Here is a 17,152-nt window from a genome sequence, read left to right as displayed (position 1 = left end):
AGTTTGAACACTTGCAGCACAACCCAAGCCTTCAATCTTACGCCCCTGTGAGTCACCAGAAAAGTAACTCAAGAATTACTCAATAGCAAAGTTGCAGCCAGAGGAAAAAAAAAAAAAAAAAAAAAAAAAACCCCGAAAAAACCACCCATAAAACAAACAAAAATTGAGGGCTTTATCAAAATCAGGAAGGCTGATTTTAGAAGCAATGACATCCCAACATATTTTCCTTGTGAGCTGTTTCAGGCTCTTCACACAGGAGGCTTCTCTCATCCTCTCATAAAAGCTGTTTGGATTGCATGTTGTAACTAATTCCATACTATTGCTTAATACGAGATCACACAAGGAAATAATTACACCATTTTTCTACCTATTCTCTACTGTGACTCTCCTCTTTACCTAGGAGGCTTCATTTTGAAGTCCTCATTCTTGATCTTCCCATATTTCCTGTTTTACTCTCTCACTACTATGGATACTTTTTTTCAGGTCTCCCTCTAATCAGAATTAGTAGCAAATATGCCTTTCCAGACTCACAGACAGAGACAGAACTCATGTCATCAACACTGTCACAGAGAACAGAGAAAACAGCTGCATTAAAATCATGCACATCCAACCCCCAGGACTGATTTTTTTGGTACAAAACTCAAAGATCATATAATTGGCTGAAATATTTTCTTAAAAGCAAAGGCCAAAATTAGTAGCAAGCATCTTATTTTATAATCAAATTTGATGTGATTTCCATTCTAACCTGTTCTGATTAGAAGACACTAACTTGAGAAATTATGACTGAAGCAGCATTTGCTCTGCAGTACAGCAGTCTGCTTCATGACTTTGTTTTTAAACTGAGCTCTGCAAATACCAATTTACAGCGTGGTTATTTTTTTGGCACACAGTGCCACTAGAACAGGAAACAACTACTTTATACTAAGAATTAAACAAACCTGTAAGCCAGTTTCTCAAGCATCTTGCTAAGTGTTGCAAGCACTGCTTTTCCATTGGTATCATTATTCATGAACTGATTCCAAGCCTGTTACCGAAAAGTCATGTTTACTCTGACTTCTCTGCCAGCTGATATGAATACAACCTAAACCAATAACTTCTTCATAATGTAACTGATAAATCTCTCAAAACACTGTCTCATGCACCAGACAACAAAATAATCCAGCTGGCCATTTTTTACATGACAATATAAATAGTGAGCAGTAATGCTGTGCATTAGGGCTACAGGAATCTATTGGTGCTGCATGCATTTGTGCTGAAGTTTCAAGTCTAAACCCTAGCCTAATCATTCTATATATTGGAATTCTATATATAGTAAAGTTATTTCAGTTCTTTAAGTAATTGTGTGTACCAGAAAAACAAATAACTATTATGCAAGAATAAAGGCAAAAATCCTTAAGTCACATGGTAACTGTACATTATTCCATTGAGGACTTTCTCTTCCACTTTCTCTCCTTCCACACCCATTTAAACTTGCAGATATTTTTTTCAAAGCTGTATCTTCACACACAAAGACACTGCATCACACAGCTGCAAGGAATTTTGTGTGTACACATATGTGCATACACATATTCTCCTTCCTCCCCCCCCCCCCCCCACCATAGCAAGGCAGAACAGGGATAGATACTACAAAGAAATGGCATTAAATGGCATTAAAGTCTCTCAATTACTTCTATGTATTTAGGCATGAATAAATACTCTTGCAAAATTCAGGTATCCTGAGATTCTAGGTTCAAATTCTTCATCTGAGAATTCTTTTGCTGGTGTAGATATATGTAGAAAATTTTGCTCTCACAGTTCACTTCTTTTTTTCAGGTATGTATTTGTACAGGGCAGACTTAAATGTGCAGACAGCCTGAGATACACCTGAAGTTTCTGGCTATATTTAAGGACCACCCTCTTAGTTACAAATAGCCTAAGGATGCACTGACACCCATTGGAACTTCTTTTTCTCCCACGAATAGAAACTAACTTGCTTGTTTTCAAAGACAATATGAACAGCTAAATTCCAAAACTGAGCCTCATTCCTTTGAAATAAAGATCATGTCACGTTTTGGTTTTCACTTGAAAAATGCCATTGCCAGCAGCAATGCTGTTGATAGCACATTATTCAGATGTATCTGTGATGAAACATTCAATCTAGTGTGCAACAAGCTACACTTCAGAAGTTCTTACCCAGGACCTCACAATAATGCCTTCAGGCTGATAACTGGTAAAGTCAGGTATTTCAGTTTAATCTGTCTTTATGGACCTGAATTTGGACTGTATTCCTTGAATGCTGTGAGGCCTGAGGGCTGCTGAGGCAAAAAACAAGACTCATGCCCACATCTTGTTTTATCTCAGGCCTGTAGTGGAGCAATCAGGAGTTGATCTCCCCTCTTAGGAGGGCAGGAGGAGGTAAGATGGGCTCAGATGTGCAGGGCCCTCCTCAGCTCCCTGGCTGGGAACTGCCAGCCCTGACCCAGGACTAAAGTCTCCACGTGTGCTCTTGAACCTGACCCAGAGCTGTCCTTGAACCCTTATTGATGAACAAACACCTGTTCCAGTTAAATGAGCCAAACCGAGCAAGGAAGCAGTTCCCACTCTGGCAGAGCCTGCTGGAGAGGAAAAACAGCTTACAACCTGACTGCATTAAATCCATGTTCTCATGCCACCACTGTCCTTTCCTCCAAGACCAGGCAAGCAGTGTTTCAGCATGGGCAGGGAAGGAATCACTGACACCTCCTGGGTATTTTTAATACAAATCTTTATTTGTGAAATACAGGGGAAGTTCAGAAAAATCCTGAAAACCCCTCAATCATCCACATTTTACAGCTGCTTTGGTTTTGGTCCAGGTGACCAAAACCTTTTATCCAGGCCAGGCTGGACTTGGTTTGTATTCATTCCAAGATCAGAATGAAAGAGCAACTTTACTGGGAAAACAGGACAAAGTACAGAGCTGTTGTGTCAGTAGAAAGAGAAAAATAAATAAAGCCACTTTAGTGACGTGTGTTAAGGCAGTTGTCTGTATCAAGATGACATTAACCAAAGATATTCAGGATACATTTTGCCTTTCAGTTCAGGCAGGTTAGCGGAAAACCTGCATATTACTCCAACAACAAAGGCCCCAAGTCAGTTAAATTCATGGCAACAGCACAGTTTGACAACAACATGTATTTCAGTTTGCCTGGAATGTTCAAAAAAAATCCACAGCATATTCATTACAGCACACACATGCACTGATGTCAACACATTGTCAGGTTTCTAGCAAACATATGTCTGCGGAGGGGAACAAAAAGAAAGAAACATATTAATGGAAAGAATGTTAATATTGTATCCAACTAAAAATGCAAAAGTTAACCTGAGCACATTTAGAAAACCATAGCATAGCTGTTCTATACTGGAGTTAGAGCAAGGAAGACAGGAGGAAGAAAACAGCAATAGCTTTGAAAGAGCACTCAACTCTGTCAATTAAAAATGTGAAGTGCATGCTTACCTATAGTGTGTGATACAAATTATATCTGGTTCATACTTTAAGCCATAAGTTTTTCCAACACTAGCACTCTGATACTGATTTTGGAATATGTCCAAACTATTTTACAAGGCTTTAATGACATTTTGAGAATATTTCCTTTCCTCACTCAAAAAAAATTCCACCTTCAAAAACCTTCCAGATCTGTCTGCAGATTTTGTTAGCTATATGCAATTTAATTCTTTCTCTCATCTTACTTCCACTTTGCAAGGCCAGGATGCTGCAGTTTTCATTATATGCAGCATATTGTCAGTAGCTTATGAGCTGCTGTGGACAAAAGCCAAGGCTAACACAATATAGACAGAACAAGCACCACACTATGCAACAATGGTTTAGGCAAAAATCACAGTCACCAGGAGATCCATATCACCTATGCAGTGCAATGATGATCACGTGTGTCATCAGACAGACAAAAGCCCTCTAGCTCCTCTCAGGCAGATTAACATCACTGTGGCCATTGAGGAATCAGCTGAAAGCATGTGATCAAACACTACATGAAAATTCTAATCACGATAGGGCTCTAGAAACACCTGTGCAGGGAATTGTTGCTTAAGAATACCTATAAAGTAACTGCTGAGTAAAACTCCTCAGTAGTTTAAGTAACAAGCTACATGTTCATCTGAGAAGCACGGGTATATCTGCAAACTCCTTACCTCCTCATGACTGCAGCACAATCCATACAGTCCTCCAAGAATGCCATTGATTATCTGTATGAAGCACAGAATGAATTCTATTCCTCCCAAAACAAGGAGGATGGAAAAGAGAGTGATGTTCCACTGCACGATGTTCTGAGGTTCCTGACATTCAGACCACTTGTTATACTCAAACAAGTACCTGTACACAGCAATTAAAAGCATATTAATATTGTGTCAGAGTAGGATACTTACCATATACTATAACCAAATTATGTCTATAACTGCATTGAGGATATTCACTTTATGGAGTCCTAGTAGGCTAGGTTCCCTTAGAAATAGATTCCTAAGGGAATAGAAAAAGCAATGGTTTACTCCATGCAAGGTTTATTTGGTTTAGGAAGACGTTGAAATACCAACCACACATTTTTGCTAAGTCTTAATTTCCTTTTTAAAAAATAATCTAAGCTATAAAGGCAGAATTTCCTATTGCTGATTAAAGTGAGGCACAAACTCAAGAAAGCTGAAAGAGCGAAGGTTTTTCTCAAAACAATCACAGAGGTTTTCAGGATTGGGCCTTTTTTCTAAAGATAGCAGTCACTGATCTGATGCAAATGGGTCACTTTCCCTCCTGTGTTGCTGTCTTTGGGCCCTCACATGCTTACTTGGATGAGCCAAACACAGAATAAATTTGGTGAGGTACTGCAGTATTTCAGCTGTTACTGCTCACATCTTGAGAACATCAGCACTTGCCTTCAGCAAGGACTTAACCTAGTTCTTCTACACTCAGTCACGGTCAGGAGGATTGAGGAGGAATGATACAAGTGAAATACAAGTGAAATATAAAATTCAAACTGTGCTGCAAAGAGCTTTATGTGGCTTCTTAGTACTCCAACTGCTTAGTCTGGCATCAGCCATAAGCTGTTGCTAGATACACCCTTGAGGTTGCCAAACATACAGACACTTTAAATGCATGCCATGAATTGAACCACATCAGGATTTATGTATATTAATAGAGAATAGCACAAAGACTTTTTTTTTGCAGGATAACCTTAAATAGGGATAATTAGGAATTCTTTCCCCCTCTGCCCTGCAGTGTACAAAGATTCTTATAAATCATCTCAAGTTTCATTTATGAGATTGTGTCGTTGTCACTAATGTGTGCATTGTACCACCTTATGCTGGTGCAAAGCAGCTTCAGAAGCAAGGCTGACAAAACAGACTCTTACATGATAAGACAAATATCTTAACAACCACAATTCCTCATTTGTAAATCCTTCAAAGTCCTAAAAATTTGTATTTTGTTAGAGATGTTCGTGGACATGAACAATATATGATGTATAGATTTAATCACCTATATATATTTTTAATGCTTTGATTTTTATACTCTAGCAGTGAGAGTAACTGATGCCATTTGTTAAGTTCTAAGTGGGAAGGATAAAGTTATGAATAGATTTTGGTATATGGTTACTGAACATTGCTGAAAGGTACTGAAATAAAGCCCATGTGTATATTGGGAAGAGATGACATCCTCATGAGCAGAAAACTTACCCTCCAGAGGAATCAGTGAAAGGATATATCCAGTTTCTTTCTAGGTGGGTAAGACAATACGGTCCTTGAGACAAGCCCAGTGCTGAAATGATTATACAGTATCCAGAGCCAAGGATCCCAACAAAGGCTGCCAGAACTGAGGACAGCATCTGCACAGCAGACATAAACAGGAACTTTCAGCACAGCCATCGCCTTGTCTTTGGGATTATCTGGGATGGGACAGACAGCTCACTTACCGCACAGCTCTTTCCACAGCCCTCATAGCCAAAGCACCCACAGCAGTCTTCATTGTGGAGCCCAATGAACACTGCAGCTGGAATGAGTACCTGTGTATGGAGCAAAAAACCCACACTATTCCTTTTGGTTGCACAGAGAGGGCAGAATTAATATAGTCTTCAAATTCCTTTCATTTATGTTGCTTCTCGGCAGTCAGCCTGTACAGGAGATTCAGCTTTACTCCTGTTTAACACAGAAGGCATCTGACATCACCAACTCCAGGACAGGTATATTTCTATTGCCACTGTGGCAATATTGCACTTAAGTACAGAAAAGACTGTTGGGGTATTGCTACATTTAAAGTATTTCAGCTTTAAAAAATAATCTTTTCATTAAAGGCTGTATTTACAAATAAAATGCTTTGCAAAAAAAAAAAAAAAAAAAAGCATTAACTGTATTCCAATGAGGACTACAAAATAAAGATTTTTTAAAAACAGCTACTGCCAATATACTTGTTACTTAAGAGCAATCATCTTTACCTGTGTGACAAGCCAGTCTGACTAGAATAGAAAGTCTAGTAAAATTTTGCTCAATTCAGACAAATACGTCATTACAGACATCTACTTTTTTCCAAGATTTCACAACCAGTTCCCAGTGACAGAAATGCAAAGTAACTAAGCAGAAGCTAGAAGCTATCCATGAGAAACATAAACCATCCATACTCCAGTTTTTAGCACAAAAATCAATAAGGAACTGAAGGAGCAGAATGAACTGAATGAACAAGAAGGAGCTGATTAAAAAGAGGATCCTCCCACTAGCAATAATAGCACTTAACAGTGTCCACTTATAAAGACTCTACACCCAAGAGTACTCTGGGGAAAAAAAAAAAAAAAAAAAAAGGGTAGAGAGTTATTTGCAAATGCTACAGACTTAATATTAAACTAGAATAAGAACTATTCTGTTGAACAGACACATACTTGTCAGCCCTCACTCAAACCTGTTGCTGAGCCCCAATGCTTCAAGTCCAGAAGGGGTTGTACAAGTGCACTGCAGGAGAAGTTCCATTGGTGCCATTTGTATTATTCTGTGTGTAAAGCCCAGTCTTTGCAAATCCCACTCTAGGTCCCAATGGGACTGTAATACAGCTGTAAGCACCTCTGACAACACAAAATACCTTAGCATGCAATTGTTTTCAACCTCGATTTGCAGACACCTTGAGATCATAAAATCATAGAGTGTTAAGAATTGCAAGGGACCTATAATTTATTTCTAAGAGGACTTCTAAAAGAAGATGAAAAAGGAAGCCTGGAGTTAGGGGTCTTAAATATGCTGCAGTGTGGGCCACAAAACTGACAAGTTAGAAAATAACAGCTTCAGATTAATGATATCCTATAATGAACTCACTCAGTCCTTGCATTGTGTTACTCAAATGCAAAGCTTTTACAACTACCACTCAATTCCTCTGAAAAAAATAGCCAAAGCAGAGAAATACCTGTCAGCATGTCAGATAATAGAAATTAAGGAATTGTGTCTAAATGCTCATTATTTAGGGACATTTAAAAGGAAAGTGGTTCAATTATATAACAAAAATTTAAGATTTAATTTAACCCTTTATGCAAACTGTGACCTGCTGAAAGGCTTGGTTTCACTTTTGCATTTTGATTCTGTGCCTTGACTCTATGATTTTTTCAGCTTTAAAATAACAGAATGTTGTAGATAAGATAATCAATAGTAATTAATAATAACTGTGGGATTATATAGCTCTTTTTTTTATACAACTCCAGAGACACCTGTTGACAAGATGTTTAATTAATAAATTCAGGTAACCAGTAGAGAAAGAGCAGTATCAAGTACCTCCAAAATAAACGTGAAAGAAGACACTAGGTTATTACTTACCAGAAAGCCTCCACCTAGAATGCCATGAAGGCACTCCACATACTTGCTGAGGTGATGCTCTGAAGCAAATCTTGTTTCACCATTGGGAAAATAAAGTAAAATGTTGGCCACAATGCAGAGGAGGGCAAGGATGAGCAGCTTATAACCAACACATCTAGCACACTTTCCAAAAGACATATTTTCAACTTTAAAAATCTTCCTTCAACTTCTCCAATTCAACCTATTTCACACCTGTCCACACCTAAAAGAAGATCAGTGTTTAGTCTCACCTCCTTAAATACCAGGGATTACCTAACTACCTAAATGACGTTTACAACCCTTCCTAACCACCATTCCCAATTGCAGAGTGAGAGAGCAGGGATGGCAGAACACCACCGCCCTTTTGAAATGCATTAATTGTAGATGAACCAAATGCAATGAAGGAAATACTGAATACTAGGTGATTTCACACAAACATATGATGCCTGGAATAATCACTGGTGAACATGATTGGGTGTGAACAACAGACTTAAACCACAACACAAGTTCTGTTAGAAACTGAAGGAAAAATGTTTTGTTTTCTTTGTTAGAAGCAGCTTTGAATTTCAGGTTTATAGGCTGATTCAGAACAACCTGAAGCCAGGGAAAGACTTGGCTGACTTAACACACTGAGTCAGAGTTTTGGGTACAAACAGAAGAAGGTCTACAGCAATGAGAAGTATGTAGAGCAACCTCTCATTTTGCTATGCTGTTGATGGAACAACAGAAAACTACACCAGGAGGTTGGAAAACAAAAGGAACAGGTAAGCTTCTTAGGAGTGTTCCTTGCTCTTTCCATTATAAGACAAGCTGAATTTAGATTAACAGTCAATTAGTAAATGGTTTGGTAACAGCTAAACCAAGCGAACACTCATGAAGAATACTGCTTTTAAAAAAATCAGGATTATAAAAGAGTCCTTGCACTGAAATATCATGTATAGAAACACACACAAAAAGAAAAATGCCAAGAAAGAAAGAAATTGTATCCAAGGTTTCCAGATGGTGTTTCATGTACCAGTAATATTAATTTCCATAGTAAATGGAGATACAAATTGCACTATAAAAATTAAGATCTAGCCTTTTCTCTTTTCCCTCTTGCAAATTTTTCTAAAATAGCCCAGAGCCTTTTTCTTCTGACACAGCTCAACACAAAGGTGTGAGCCTGTCATGCCAACTGCCTTCACATGGCAGGTAGGAGGTAACTAAAATGCACAGGGCCAGACTACATCCAGGTGATGCTGCTGCTGCTGCCATCATCACAGTACAATGCAATTCTCATTGCAAAACCAGAAGCTAGACAAATGGAGTTTGGGAATGTACAGGATATTAGAAGTCTATAATGACTTTTAAAAAAACATTCAGGTTCCGTTTTTGAAGGTGGGGTGTATTTAATAACTAAATAACACAGTAGACACAAGCCCAGGTCAAAACCATGGTATTCTTGCAAGAGATGTGTGCAACACTTATGCTGAGAAAGAGTCTGCAAAAATAAAAGGTGGGGGGGGTGAAGCAGGGGAAGGGAAGAGAGCAGGCTGGTGCAGCTATGGCTTTGTGATGTAACTTCTCCGGGTATTGTAGATGCTGACCTTGGAGACTTCCTTCATTATGAGAAATATCCTCCAATTGTACAAACATAGTCTGGCCATTATTGTGTGCTTCACATCTAATGACTAAAACAACCCTAAACATTATTCTGCAAGTTTCCTCTGCAGAAGACAGATGCTCAACTGAAAACTTCCTTGATTTTTTTGGGCTAAAAAGCTCAAACCACTCCTTACCCAAAACTCACCACCCAATACCCTTCCCCCCACCTCAACAACCACACCAACATATTGCCTGTGGGACATGGATATAAAACCCTAGCCCTAACCATATATTTGAAAACTTACGAATTTGTTCTATTTACAACTTAAATAATGGTTTTCTAAATACTTCATTAAAAAAAAAATTACATCATCAAGAACTCCCTGTATTTAAAATGTCTTCCATTGACCTTGAAAACAGTGTGAAGAAAGAAAGAAACAAAACAAGCATTGTATTGGATGCAAATACAATTTTTTTACATTAAAAGATCTGGTCAGATGTGAATCAAGGGGGCTTCACTAATGCCACTGCCATTTGGACACCCTATGGGTATAGCTTCTACCAGAAAGACTAACCAGAATATAACTTTTCTTTGCAGAATTTCTGATGGTCCCACCCACCATCAGAAAAAGGTTAATGGGGGAAAGTGACTCTCATGGAAGCACTGGCTGGATGTGGTAAGTGTATGGTATCTGCAGGTGAGACACAGCATAGGAAAAAATGGCACAGGCTTCACAGACTCATTTGGAAAGACTGGGAAACACAACATATGTATTTACACAGGTTATTAGTTCCCACATGGATTCTCTTGTAAGCTGCTCTCCTTTGGTCTTTTCCTGTTTAATAGGTTGCTGCTCATGGAGGCCAGTGCTAGCTCAGACAATTGCTGGCAACATAGCGGGAATGTGTGATTACCTGTTGGCTAAACTAAGGGCAGGCTCTTGGCCAGCTGTGCAGACAGAGCTCCTGGTGACCTTAGGACAACTCCAATTCCCTTTGACCCATCCATGCTGCCATCCATTTCTCAATGTCCAAATGATGCATTACCCACGTTTTCCAGTAATCATCCACAAAAACACTGTGATGCAGCTCTAACTGTCCTCACAACCTCTCAAGCATACATTGGTTAACAAACTCAACCTGGACAGTCACAAGAGGAAACTGCTCATCATGAAGTCCTTGATGCCTATGGTCTCCTGGCCACAGACAGAAGAAAGTCTCCAGTTTATTTTTATTAATTAGATCACAACTCCTCAGATGAACTAATGAGCTACTTATGAACACATGCACCTACCTGTTGCGATGAGAGCAATTGCTCCCAACACAGCTGTAACACACATTAACGTGCTTGCTTGTTATCTCTGTCACCACTTTGAGACAGAAAACTGATCTGAACCAGCTTGGAGTGGATGCTCCCACTTCTATGTAACAACACACACTGACACATACAGAGAACATTTAATTTATTAGTAATAATGCTGACCTAAGAAGGAGTCAGCAGCTATGCAACAAAAGTAGTTTTTCCATTTAACCTACCAGTTTGGAGACTGAAAAGCTTACAATCAGGGCAGAGCTACCACTAAATGAGTGTACAGAAATCCCTCTCTTTAAAGAAGAACCCATAAACCTTACTTAAGAACAGCTATTACTGACCCTGTACTTGCAATACCACAATCAAATAAACCACTTCAAACACTGTTTTCTGGTGACATACAAAAACCATGCTGTAGCCTGCATTCATTAATTCTTCCAACAATGTTATTATGATAAAAGTAGGACATAGGACAAACAAATCCTTTTTCTATTTCTGAAACAGCCCGTAGATGAAACCTTGGTCTTGTAAAATAGCCAGCAAAAGTTTGTTTCCCTTGGACTGCACTATTTACATACAGGTTTGCATTTTAGATTTCTAGTCTATCCCTAAAAGTGTGATGTTCTTGCAAAAGTTAAACACGCATGAGGCATTAGCATTACTGTACTATAAGCATCCTCTCTTCTACACTGTGTGTTTGTAATGGCTGTATGGATCAGAAAACTGGCATCAGCTTAGCATACAAAGTCTACATAGCACAGCACAAGGAACAGATTTACAGCTCACAGTGTCACTGACATCTCCCCTCCCCTGCAGTAACCACAAAAAACAGATGTTGAAAACATGGAACAAAAATTACCAGCGTTATGGCTTTGGATCTTGTGGTTCAAAAGTAATTCATTAATTACCTTTGTGTTTTTCATAAAGTGATCCTGTTGGTAGTTAATGTCTAATACAGAAGAAAAAACCAAAAAGACTACCTCTATCATGCCACATAAACTCAAAAAAAGGAAAATAATTTGAAAAGCACGAAATTATTTTCCTTCCTACGTTTGTTTTTCCTTAGCATTTGCTTCATACATTGCTCATGCAGTCTTGCATCTGGAATTAGCCATTAGTAAGCTCATGATAATTAAATGTTTTACTTATACTTGTTGAGCAATCCCACAACTGTTGCTTTGTCTGGGAACAGTCTACATTTTGATTCCATAGCAGCAAGATGGGAAATGAATGCTAAAATTTAACATGTCTTTCACATTAGCATAATTGATATTCCAGCATGTTGTCTTTACTTGCATATCTTTCAGCATCAGTAGCAGTTGAATCAGACATCACAATCAGAAAAGCAAATCAGACATGATCATAAGACTCTTAAAACATGATTTCCTAAACTGCAATCACACCCTTCCATCAATCTTTGCTATCATTATTCAAACTGGAATTCTGAAATCCATTTAACAATATACACTCAGCACACAGAATCTTTGCTACAAGATGTTCTTTAAAATGGTTGTCAATGATAAAGGCAACTATTTCATGGTCATGTTCCTCCAAGGGGTCTCAAAAATGTTATACAAAGGTAGCACACATTTTAAGTACAATGGAATTTTTATGAAAACCCCCAAAACATTATTTTAAAAATACATTAAAAAAACAATTAAAAAGAACCAATTAAAAACCATCATTAAAAAACAAATTCGTCTACAGAGGATCCTTTTTCATCTAAGCAACATTTAAGGGAGAAAAGCAGAAGAAAACAGCATTTAATGCTGATTGTGATTTAATTAATTCTTAGTCTTTTTTTAAGGTAACATACTGGAACAACACAACTGAGACTGTATGCTCTGTAAATTTACAAAACGTGTCTACCATGTGGTACTATATACAGCACTCTACTGCAGCTGCTCCATTCACAAGGGTTTTCAAACTCACAGATATGGTGCCATTCTAATGAATTGCAATTGGCTTGGAGGATGGGGAAATACGAATTTCCTGAATTAGGACTTTTCTATCCCTTTGTACCATAATTACAGCTAGAAGTAGCTGTGTCATTTGTATACTGAAACATGGAATTTAGTGCTGCAGAAATATAGATGTGTTCATTTCAGAGCAGCATTCTGTCTCGCAGCCATCTGCTCTGACTTCCAGTGGTCAGATGCTGCCCATGGGACTTTCTGTGCTCAGAAGATGGAATACCCCAAGAATTACACCAGCTCCCTCTAGTGATAATCAGGCTGTGACCAAACAGGTTCTGCCGGGCCCATTCGTGTGCCTTTGCCTTCAGTGACCTCTAGCTCTCAAGTCTCCTTCAATAGCACCTGAAATACTGGCTTCAGATGAGAGGCATCTGCCTTCGGTGGAAGACCACAATGCTCAGTAACAGCTCCTGGTGGCACAGGAGCCAGGCACAAGGCACTCTTTACAGGAAGGGGAACTGAACTAAGGCATCATGCCCACCAAGTCAAACCTTGAGGCTTTGACAGGACAAGTGGGATTTGGTTTAGGTGTATTCTTCCAAGAACACTTATAAATGTTAAGTTAAAAAAGAAAATAAACCAACTTTCTTCTTTTACAGAAAAGTAGTCCTGCTTTCTGCTCTCCATAAGCACAAAGACAAAGGAAACAAAACAAACCAGAAGTTTCCTCTAAAGGTGAGGAGAAAAAACCCCTCAAAAATCAAAATACCAGTCTTTCCCCAGCATCTGCACTGAATCAGATAGAATTTCCCTCCAAAAAGGCAGGCACCATCAGGCAGAGGAAACTGCAACCATGTCAACAACAGTACTTGCCTGTCAGGCAAAACATCCTATGCTTTTATGTGTTATACTCCACTGACTCCCAGGATCTTGATATATTACACACTGCTCTAAGATGAAGACAGAGTTACTAAAGGAGCACTACTTAGAGACATACAAAGGGCTCAAGGAAAATTAAGATGCGTCCTGTGAAATCATTACAATTGCAAAGCCATTACAGCATTCTTCTTATGCAGACCTTTCAAGTAGGTTGCCGATTAAGCCAGCCTATGATTAATGTGCAATGAATAAAAATATTATCCCAACAGAAATTAGTTTACAGTCAATTTTCATTACAATTTATTATTATTTTAATTATTAAAGTCTTATCTCAATCCATCAGTTTTCTCACAATTAACCATCTAACTGTCTCCCCATCCCATCAAGGGCAGAGTCAGCAAGCAGCTCTGTGCTGGCTGGGTTAAACCATGACAAGTGTCTGAACAGTACACTCCTAAGTAATGTTAACAACAAGGTTCTATTAAATTTTATTGCTAGTAACTCAAGCCTGATAACACTAGGATCATGAATGAATGAATGTTGCCAAGACAGCATCTGGATTTTGTTTTTAATTATTTAAGATTAAAAAACAGTAACCTGAAAAACATAAAACATTTCTACTTTTCTGTCAAAATAAAATGAAGACCTAGAATTTACAAGTTCATCTTGCAAAGATCTCAAAGATCATCCTTAACATTGTAAATTATTCTTACAAAGAGGAAAAAGAAAAGTAATCACCAGTGGTTAGAGGGTACACAGTTGTTAGGGCTATATAACTTTGCACTGCTAATGGAGTCACTTTATCTTAATGATAAGGGGTCCCAGTACCTTAGAAGTCATGAGAGATACCTTGCCTTAAAGAAAAAAGGCTCAGCTATGGCCACAGCACTTCAAGAGTAACTTCACCAACATTGCATTTGCATAGGTCTGCATGGAACTATGGCACAAGGCTGAACTTAAGACTGTGATCTATAGACAAAAAGCTGACCTGCTGAGGGTAGTGAAGGTGTGCAACAACACCATCACCTCCTGGACTTGGCCAACAGATATTTGACAGTCTGTCCTCTCCTGGAATTTCACATCTGCTCTGCAGAATGAGAAAACAGGCAGAAGAGGCTGGAACTCCGTTCCTGTTCTCCTTTTGCATTAAGAAGGCTTTGTGTGAAACAAAAACAAGTTCCTTTAGTCAGGCAGAGCTTAACATTAATAGAAAATACATATTTTTAAAATGTTGAAAATTAACTATCCTGTCACGTAAGAGTAGCATAGTCTTCTGATCATGTTCTCACACAGTCTTCACAGACACTAGAACATGTTTTGTTAGTAAGTACTTTCTCACTTGTGGTCTAAGTTCCTAGCTATCTGGAACCAGTCCTGTTCCAAAGCCTGTGCAGTTGCATTTGAATAGAGAGCAGGCCTCAAGGCATTAGCTCAAGGATCCATCACAGTAAAGTAATTAATCTCAATTCTAATGGAAATACATTTTCAGAGCTAGATTTCCTGCTGCTTGAAACACAGAAAATAAAGCTTAGCATGCATGAAAGTTCTGTCTTAGTTAAAAATTAACTACTATATACCTATAAGACAAAATTTCCCCCTGTATTGTGAACTGTCCTACTGGAACCAAAGGATATATTCATACAGGCAAATGACAAAAATAGGATCCTAATCCATACTCACCTTCTTAAAGCAAAGGACTGTATTAGGCTAGATGCCTCACACTAGTACAGCACTGGAGAACTTTAAGGAGAGCAATTCCAGATTGGTAGTATAAACCATAAGGAGGCAGCCCCGTGTTGTGCCAAGGCAGGTTTAGATGAGATATTTGAAAAATTTCTTTGCCAAAAGGTTTGCCCAGGCCTACGGTGGAGTCCCCATCCCCAGAGGGATTAAAAAGATGTATAGATGTGGCACTTGGGTACAATGGTTAGGGTGGCAGTGCTGGGGGAATCATTGGACTCAACAGTCCCAGAGGGATTTAATAAACTGATTCCATACTTCTGTGATAATCTGAAACAATCAAGACACACCAAGGTTTAGATAGACATTTGGAAATGACAGGTGTTACCATATGAAAGACAAAATACTACATGGAGCCAATGTCCTCTAATAGTTGTATGGAGTCAAAGTCCTCTAATAACTATATAATGCCTATATCCATAAGATATTTCAACTTTATAACTAATAATTGGTTAGGTTCAAATACAATCCTGACAATAAATTAAAGTAAACACATCTATCTAAAGTACACAAACCCAGACTAACACAGCCTGTTACTTACACACATGGTAATTTCTACCTCTGCATAAGTAATCACTGTGCTCATGGATGTTCTTCTGTTCCTTTTATAAAGCTGTCATTATGCAAAGCATTAAGATGATTTTTAGCTACAAGATCTTACTAAGCACAGACCTTATTGAATTTGATCTGAATGCAAGCCCCATCAGGCTCCAATATTTAATTTCTGCTCTTCAAACGCACTAATGAAACAAAACCCTGAAATAGAAAGATCACTGCTGACAGCTAGCTCGTTGGGAAGCAGAATGGCATGGTGGGTGTTTGGAGAGCCTTCACTGTAGGGTCCTTCTTCCACGCTCTGCTCCACACACACGGGTGCAACTCCTGCCATGCTGAGCTCTCAGCTGGGAACAGAAACTCCGGGCCTGGACATCTGCTACAGACAGCAGAGGAGCACTTGGGAGAACTGCAGTCCTCTTTGTTGGCAAGATTCTCTCTCTTCTCCCCTCCACCCAAGGAAGAAAGATGGGCTGGGATGCTGCTGGTACTGCACATGCTGCCCCATGTGACAGAGGCCAGATCCGAACAAAACAGCTGCCAAGAGCTACCAACACCCAAAGATACAGAGACTTTGTAGCTCCAAGCTGTGCCCTAGCATTCATTTGCTTCTCTGATCATGATGACTGAGATTAAAGGTTCAAACCAACTCTTTCTCACTTTTATTATTCTCTGACTGTCTAAGCAAAATTTTTTACAGTTATAGTTAGGCAAGAGGGAAATATCATGCTGTCATTAAACAGTAATTTTTTTAACTGAACACTTTCAAAGTTTTGCTTAAAATTAGGTTAAGATATTAGTTCGTCTCTTCCCTTTCTTTATTTTTCAGCTGATTTACAATCCACAGATTACTTGTTTCTAATAGGTCTTTATTGCTTTACTACTTTAACAATAGTTATTTTTCTTTTTTCTAGCTACTTTTAATTTTTTAAAGTAGCACATGGACTAATGTTATAAAAATCCCAGGACTAATGTTATAAAAATGAACAACTTTTTTAGCTGAATTATTTAATGGCGACGTACTTCAAATACTTGTGAGAGAAGTCTGATAACCATCATATGTACAGATAAGGTTAAAACCCCCAATGACAGATTTCCTCCTCATACTACAGAGTATGCAAGGGAAGAGAAAATATCTCTAAAAGTTAATCAGCTGAGAACACCCCTTAGCATCAGATCTGGCAGGCTGTTTTTCTAGGTGCCTTGTTGGTCAGCACAGACTGAATGAAGTGAAGCTGAGTTCCACAGCCTCAGTGTCTGAAAGCAGCAGCAGCAAAGCTACAATTGCAAGAGATTTACCACACATTGTAACATGGCCCATGTACTGCACAGTAAAGAGCATTAA

General features: G+C 38.6%; 1 protein-coding gene across 2 annotated transcripts; it reads right to left on the bottom strand.

Moving 5' to 3' along the window:
- Nucleotides 1–2,726: 2,726 nt before the first annotated feature.
- Nucleotides 2,727–16,584, bottom strand: TM4SF1 (transmembrane 4 L six family member 1). 2 transcript variants are annotated; one of them, XM_002188254.6, is made up of 5 exons: nucleotides 7,804–16,581; nucleotides 5,928–6,017; nucleotides 5,692–5,840; nucleotides 4,162–4,342; nucleotides 2,727–3,255 (listed from the first exon to the last, which is right to left on the bottom strand). In XM_002188254.6, the coding sequence occupies exons 1-5, from the start codon at nucleotides 7,978–7,980 to the stop codon at nucleotides 3,241–3,243; spliced, it is 612 nt and encodes a 203-aa protein (XP_002188290.3). In that variant the 5' UTR covers nucleotides 7,981–16,581; the 3' UTR covers nucleotides 2,727–3,240. The 2 variants fall into 2 exon arrangements, with proteins under 2 accessions (XP_002188290.3, XP_072789466.1); XM_072933365.1 differs by having other exon boundaries at nucleotides 2,727–4,342; nucleotides 7,804–16,584.
- Between the last annotated feature and the right edge of the window lie 568 nt (nucleotides 16,585–17,152).

This window comes from Taeniopygia guttata, chromosome 9 (genome assembly GCF_048771995.1).
Source record: "Taeniopygia guttata chromosome 9, bTaeGut7.mat, whole genome shotgun sequence".
In the NCBI taxonomy this organism is placed as follows: Eukaryota; Metazoa; Chordata; class Aves; order Passeriformes; family Estrildidae; genus Taeniopygia; species Taeniopygia guttata.
Note: the sequence above shows the minus strand (reverse complement) of the source record. Positions and strands in the feature narration are given on the sequence as shown.

Excerpts from the sequence above, each read along its gene's own strand:
- TM4SF1 (XM_072933365.1), bottom strand. The coding sequence starts at position 7,980 with ATGTCTTTTGGAAAGTGTGCTAGATGTGTTGGTTATAAGCTGCTCATC. Across the intron at positions 6,018-7,803 it reads TTCTAGGTGGAGGCTTTCTG|GTACTCATTCCAGCTGCAGT; the intron begins GTAAGTAATAAC and ends CTCCATACACAG. Across the intron at positions 5,841-5,927 it reads GCTGTGGAAAGAGCTGTGCG|ATGCTGTCCTCAGTTCTGGC; the intron begins GTAAGTGAGCTG and ends TCTGCTGTGCAG.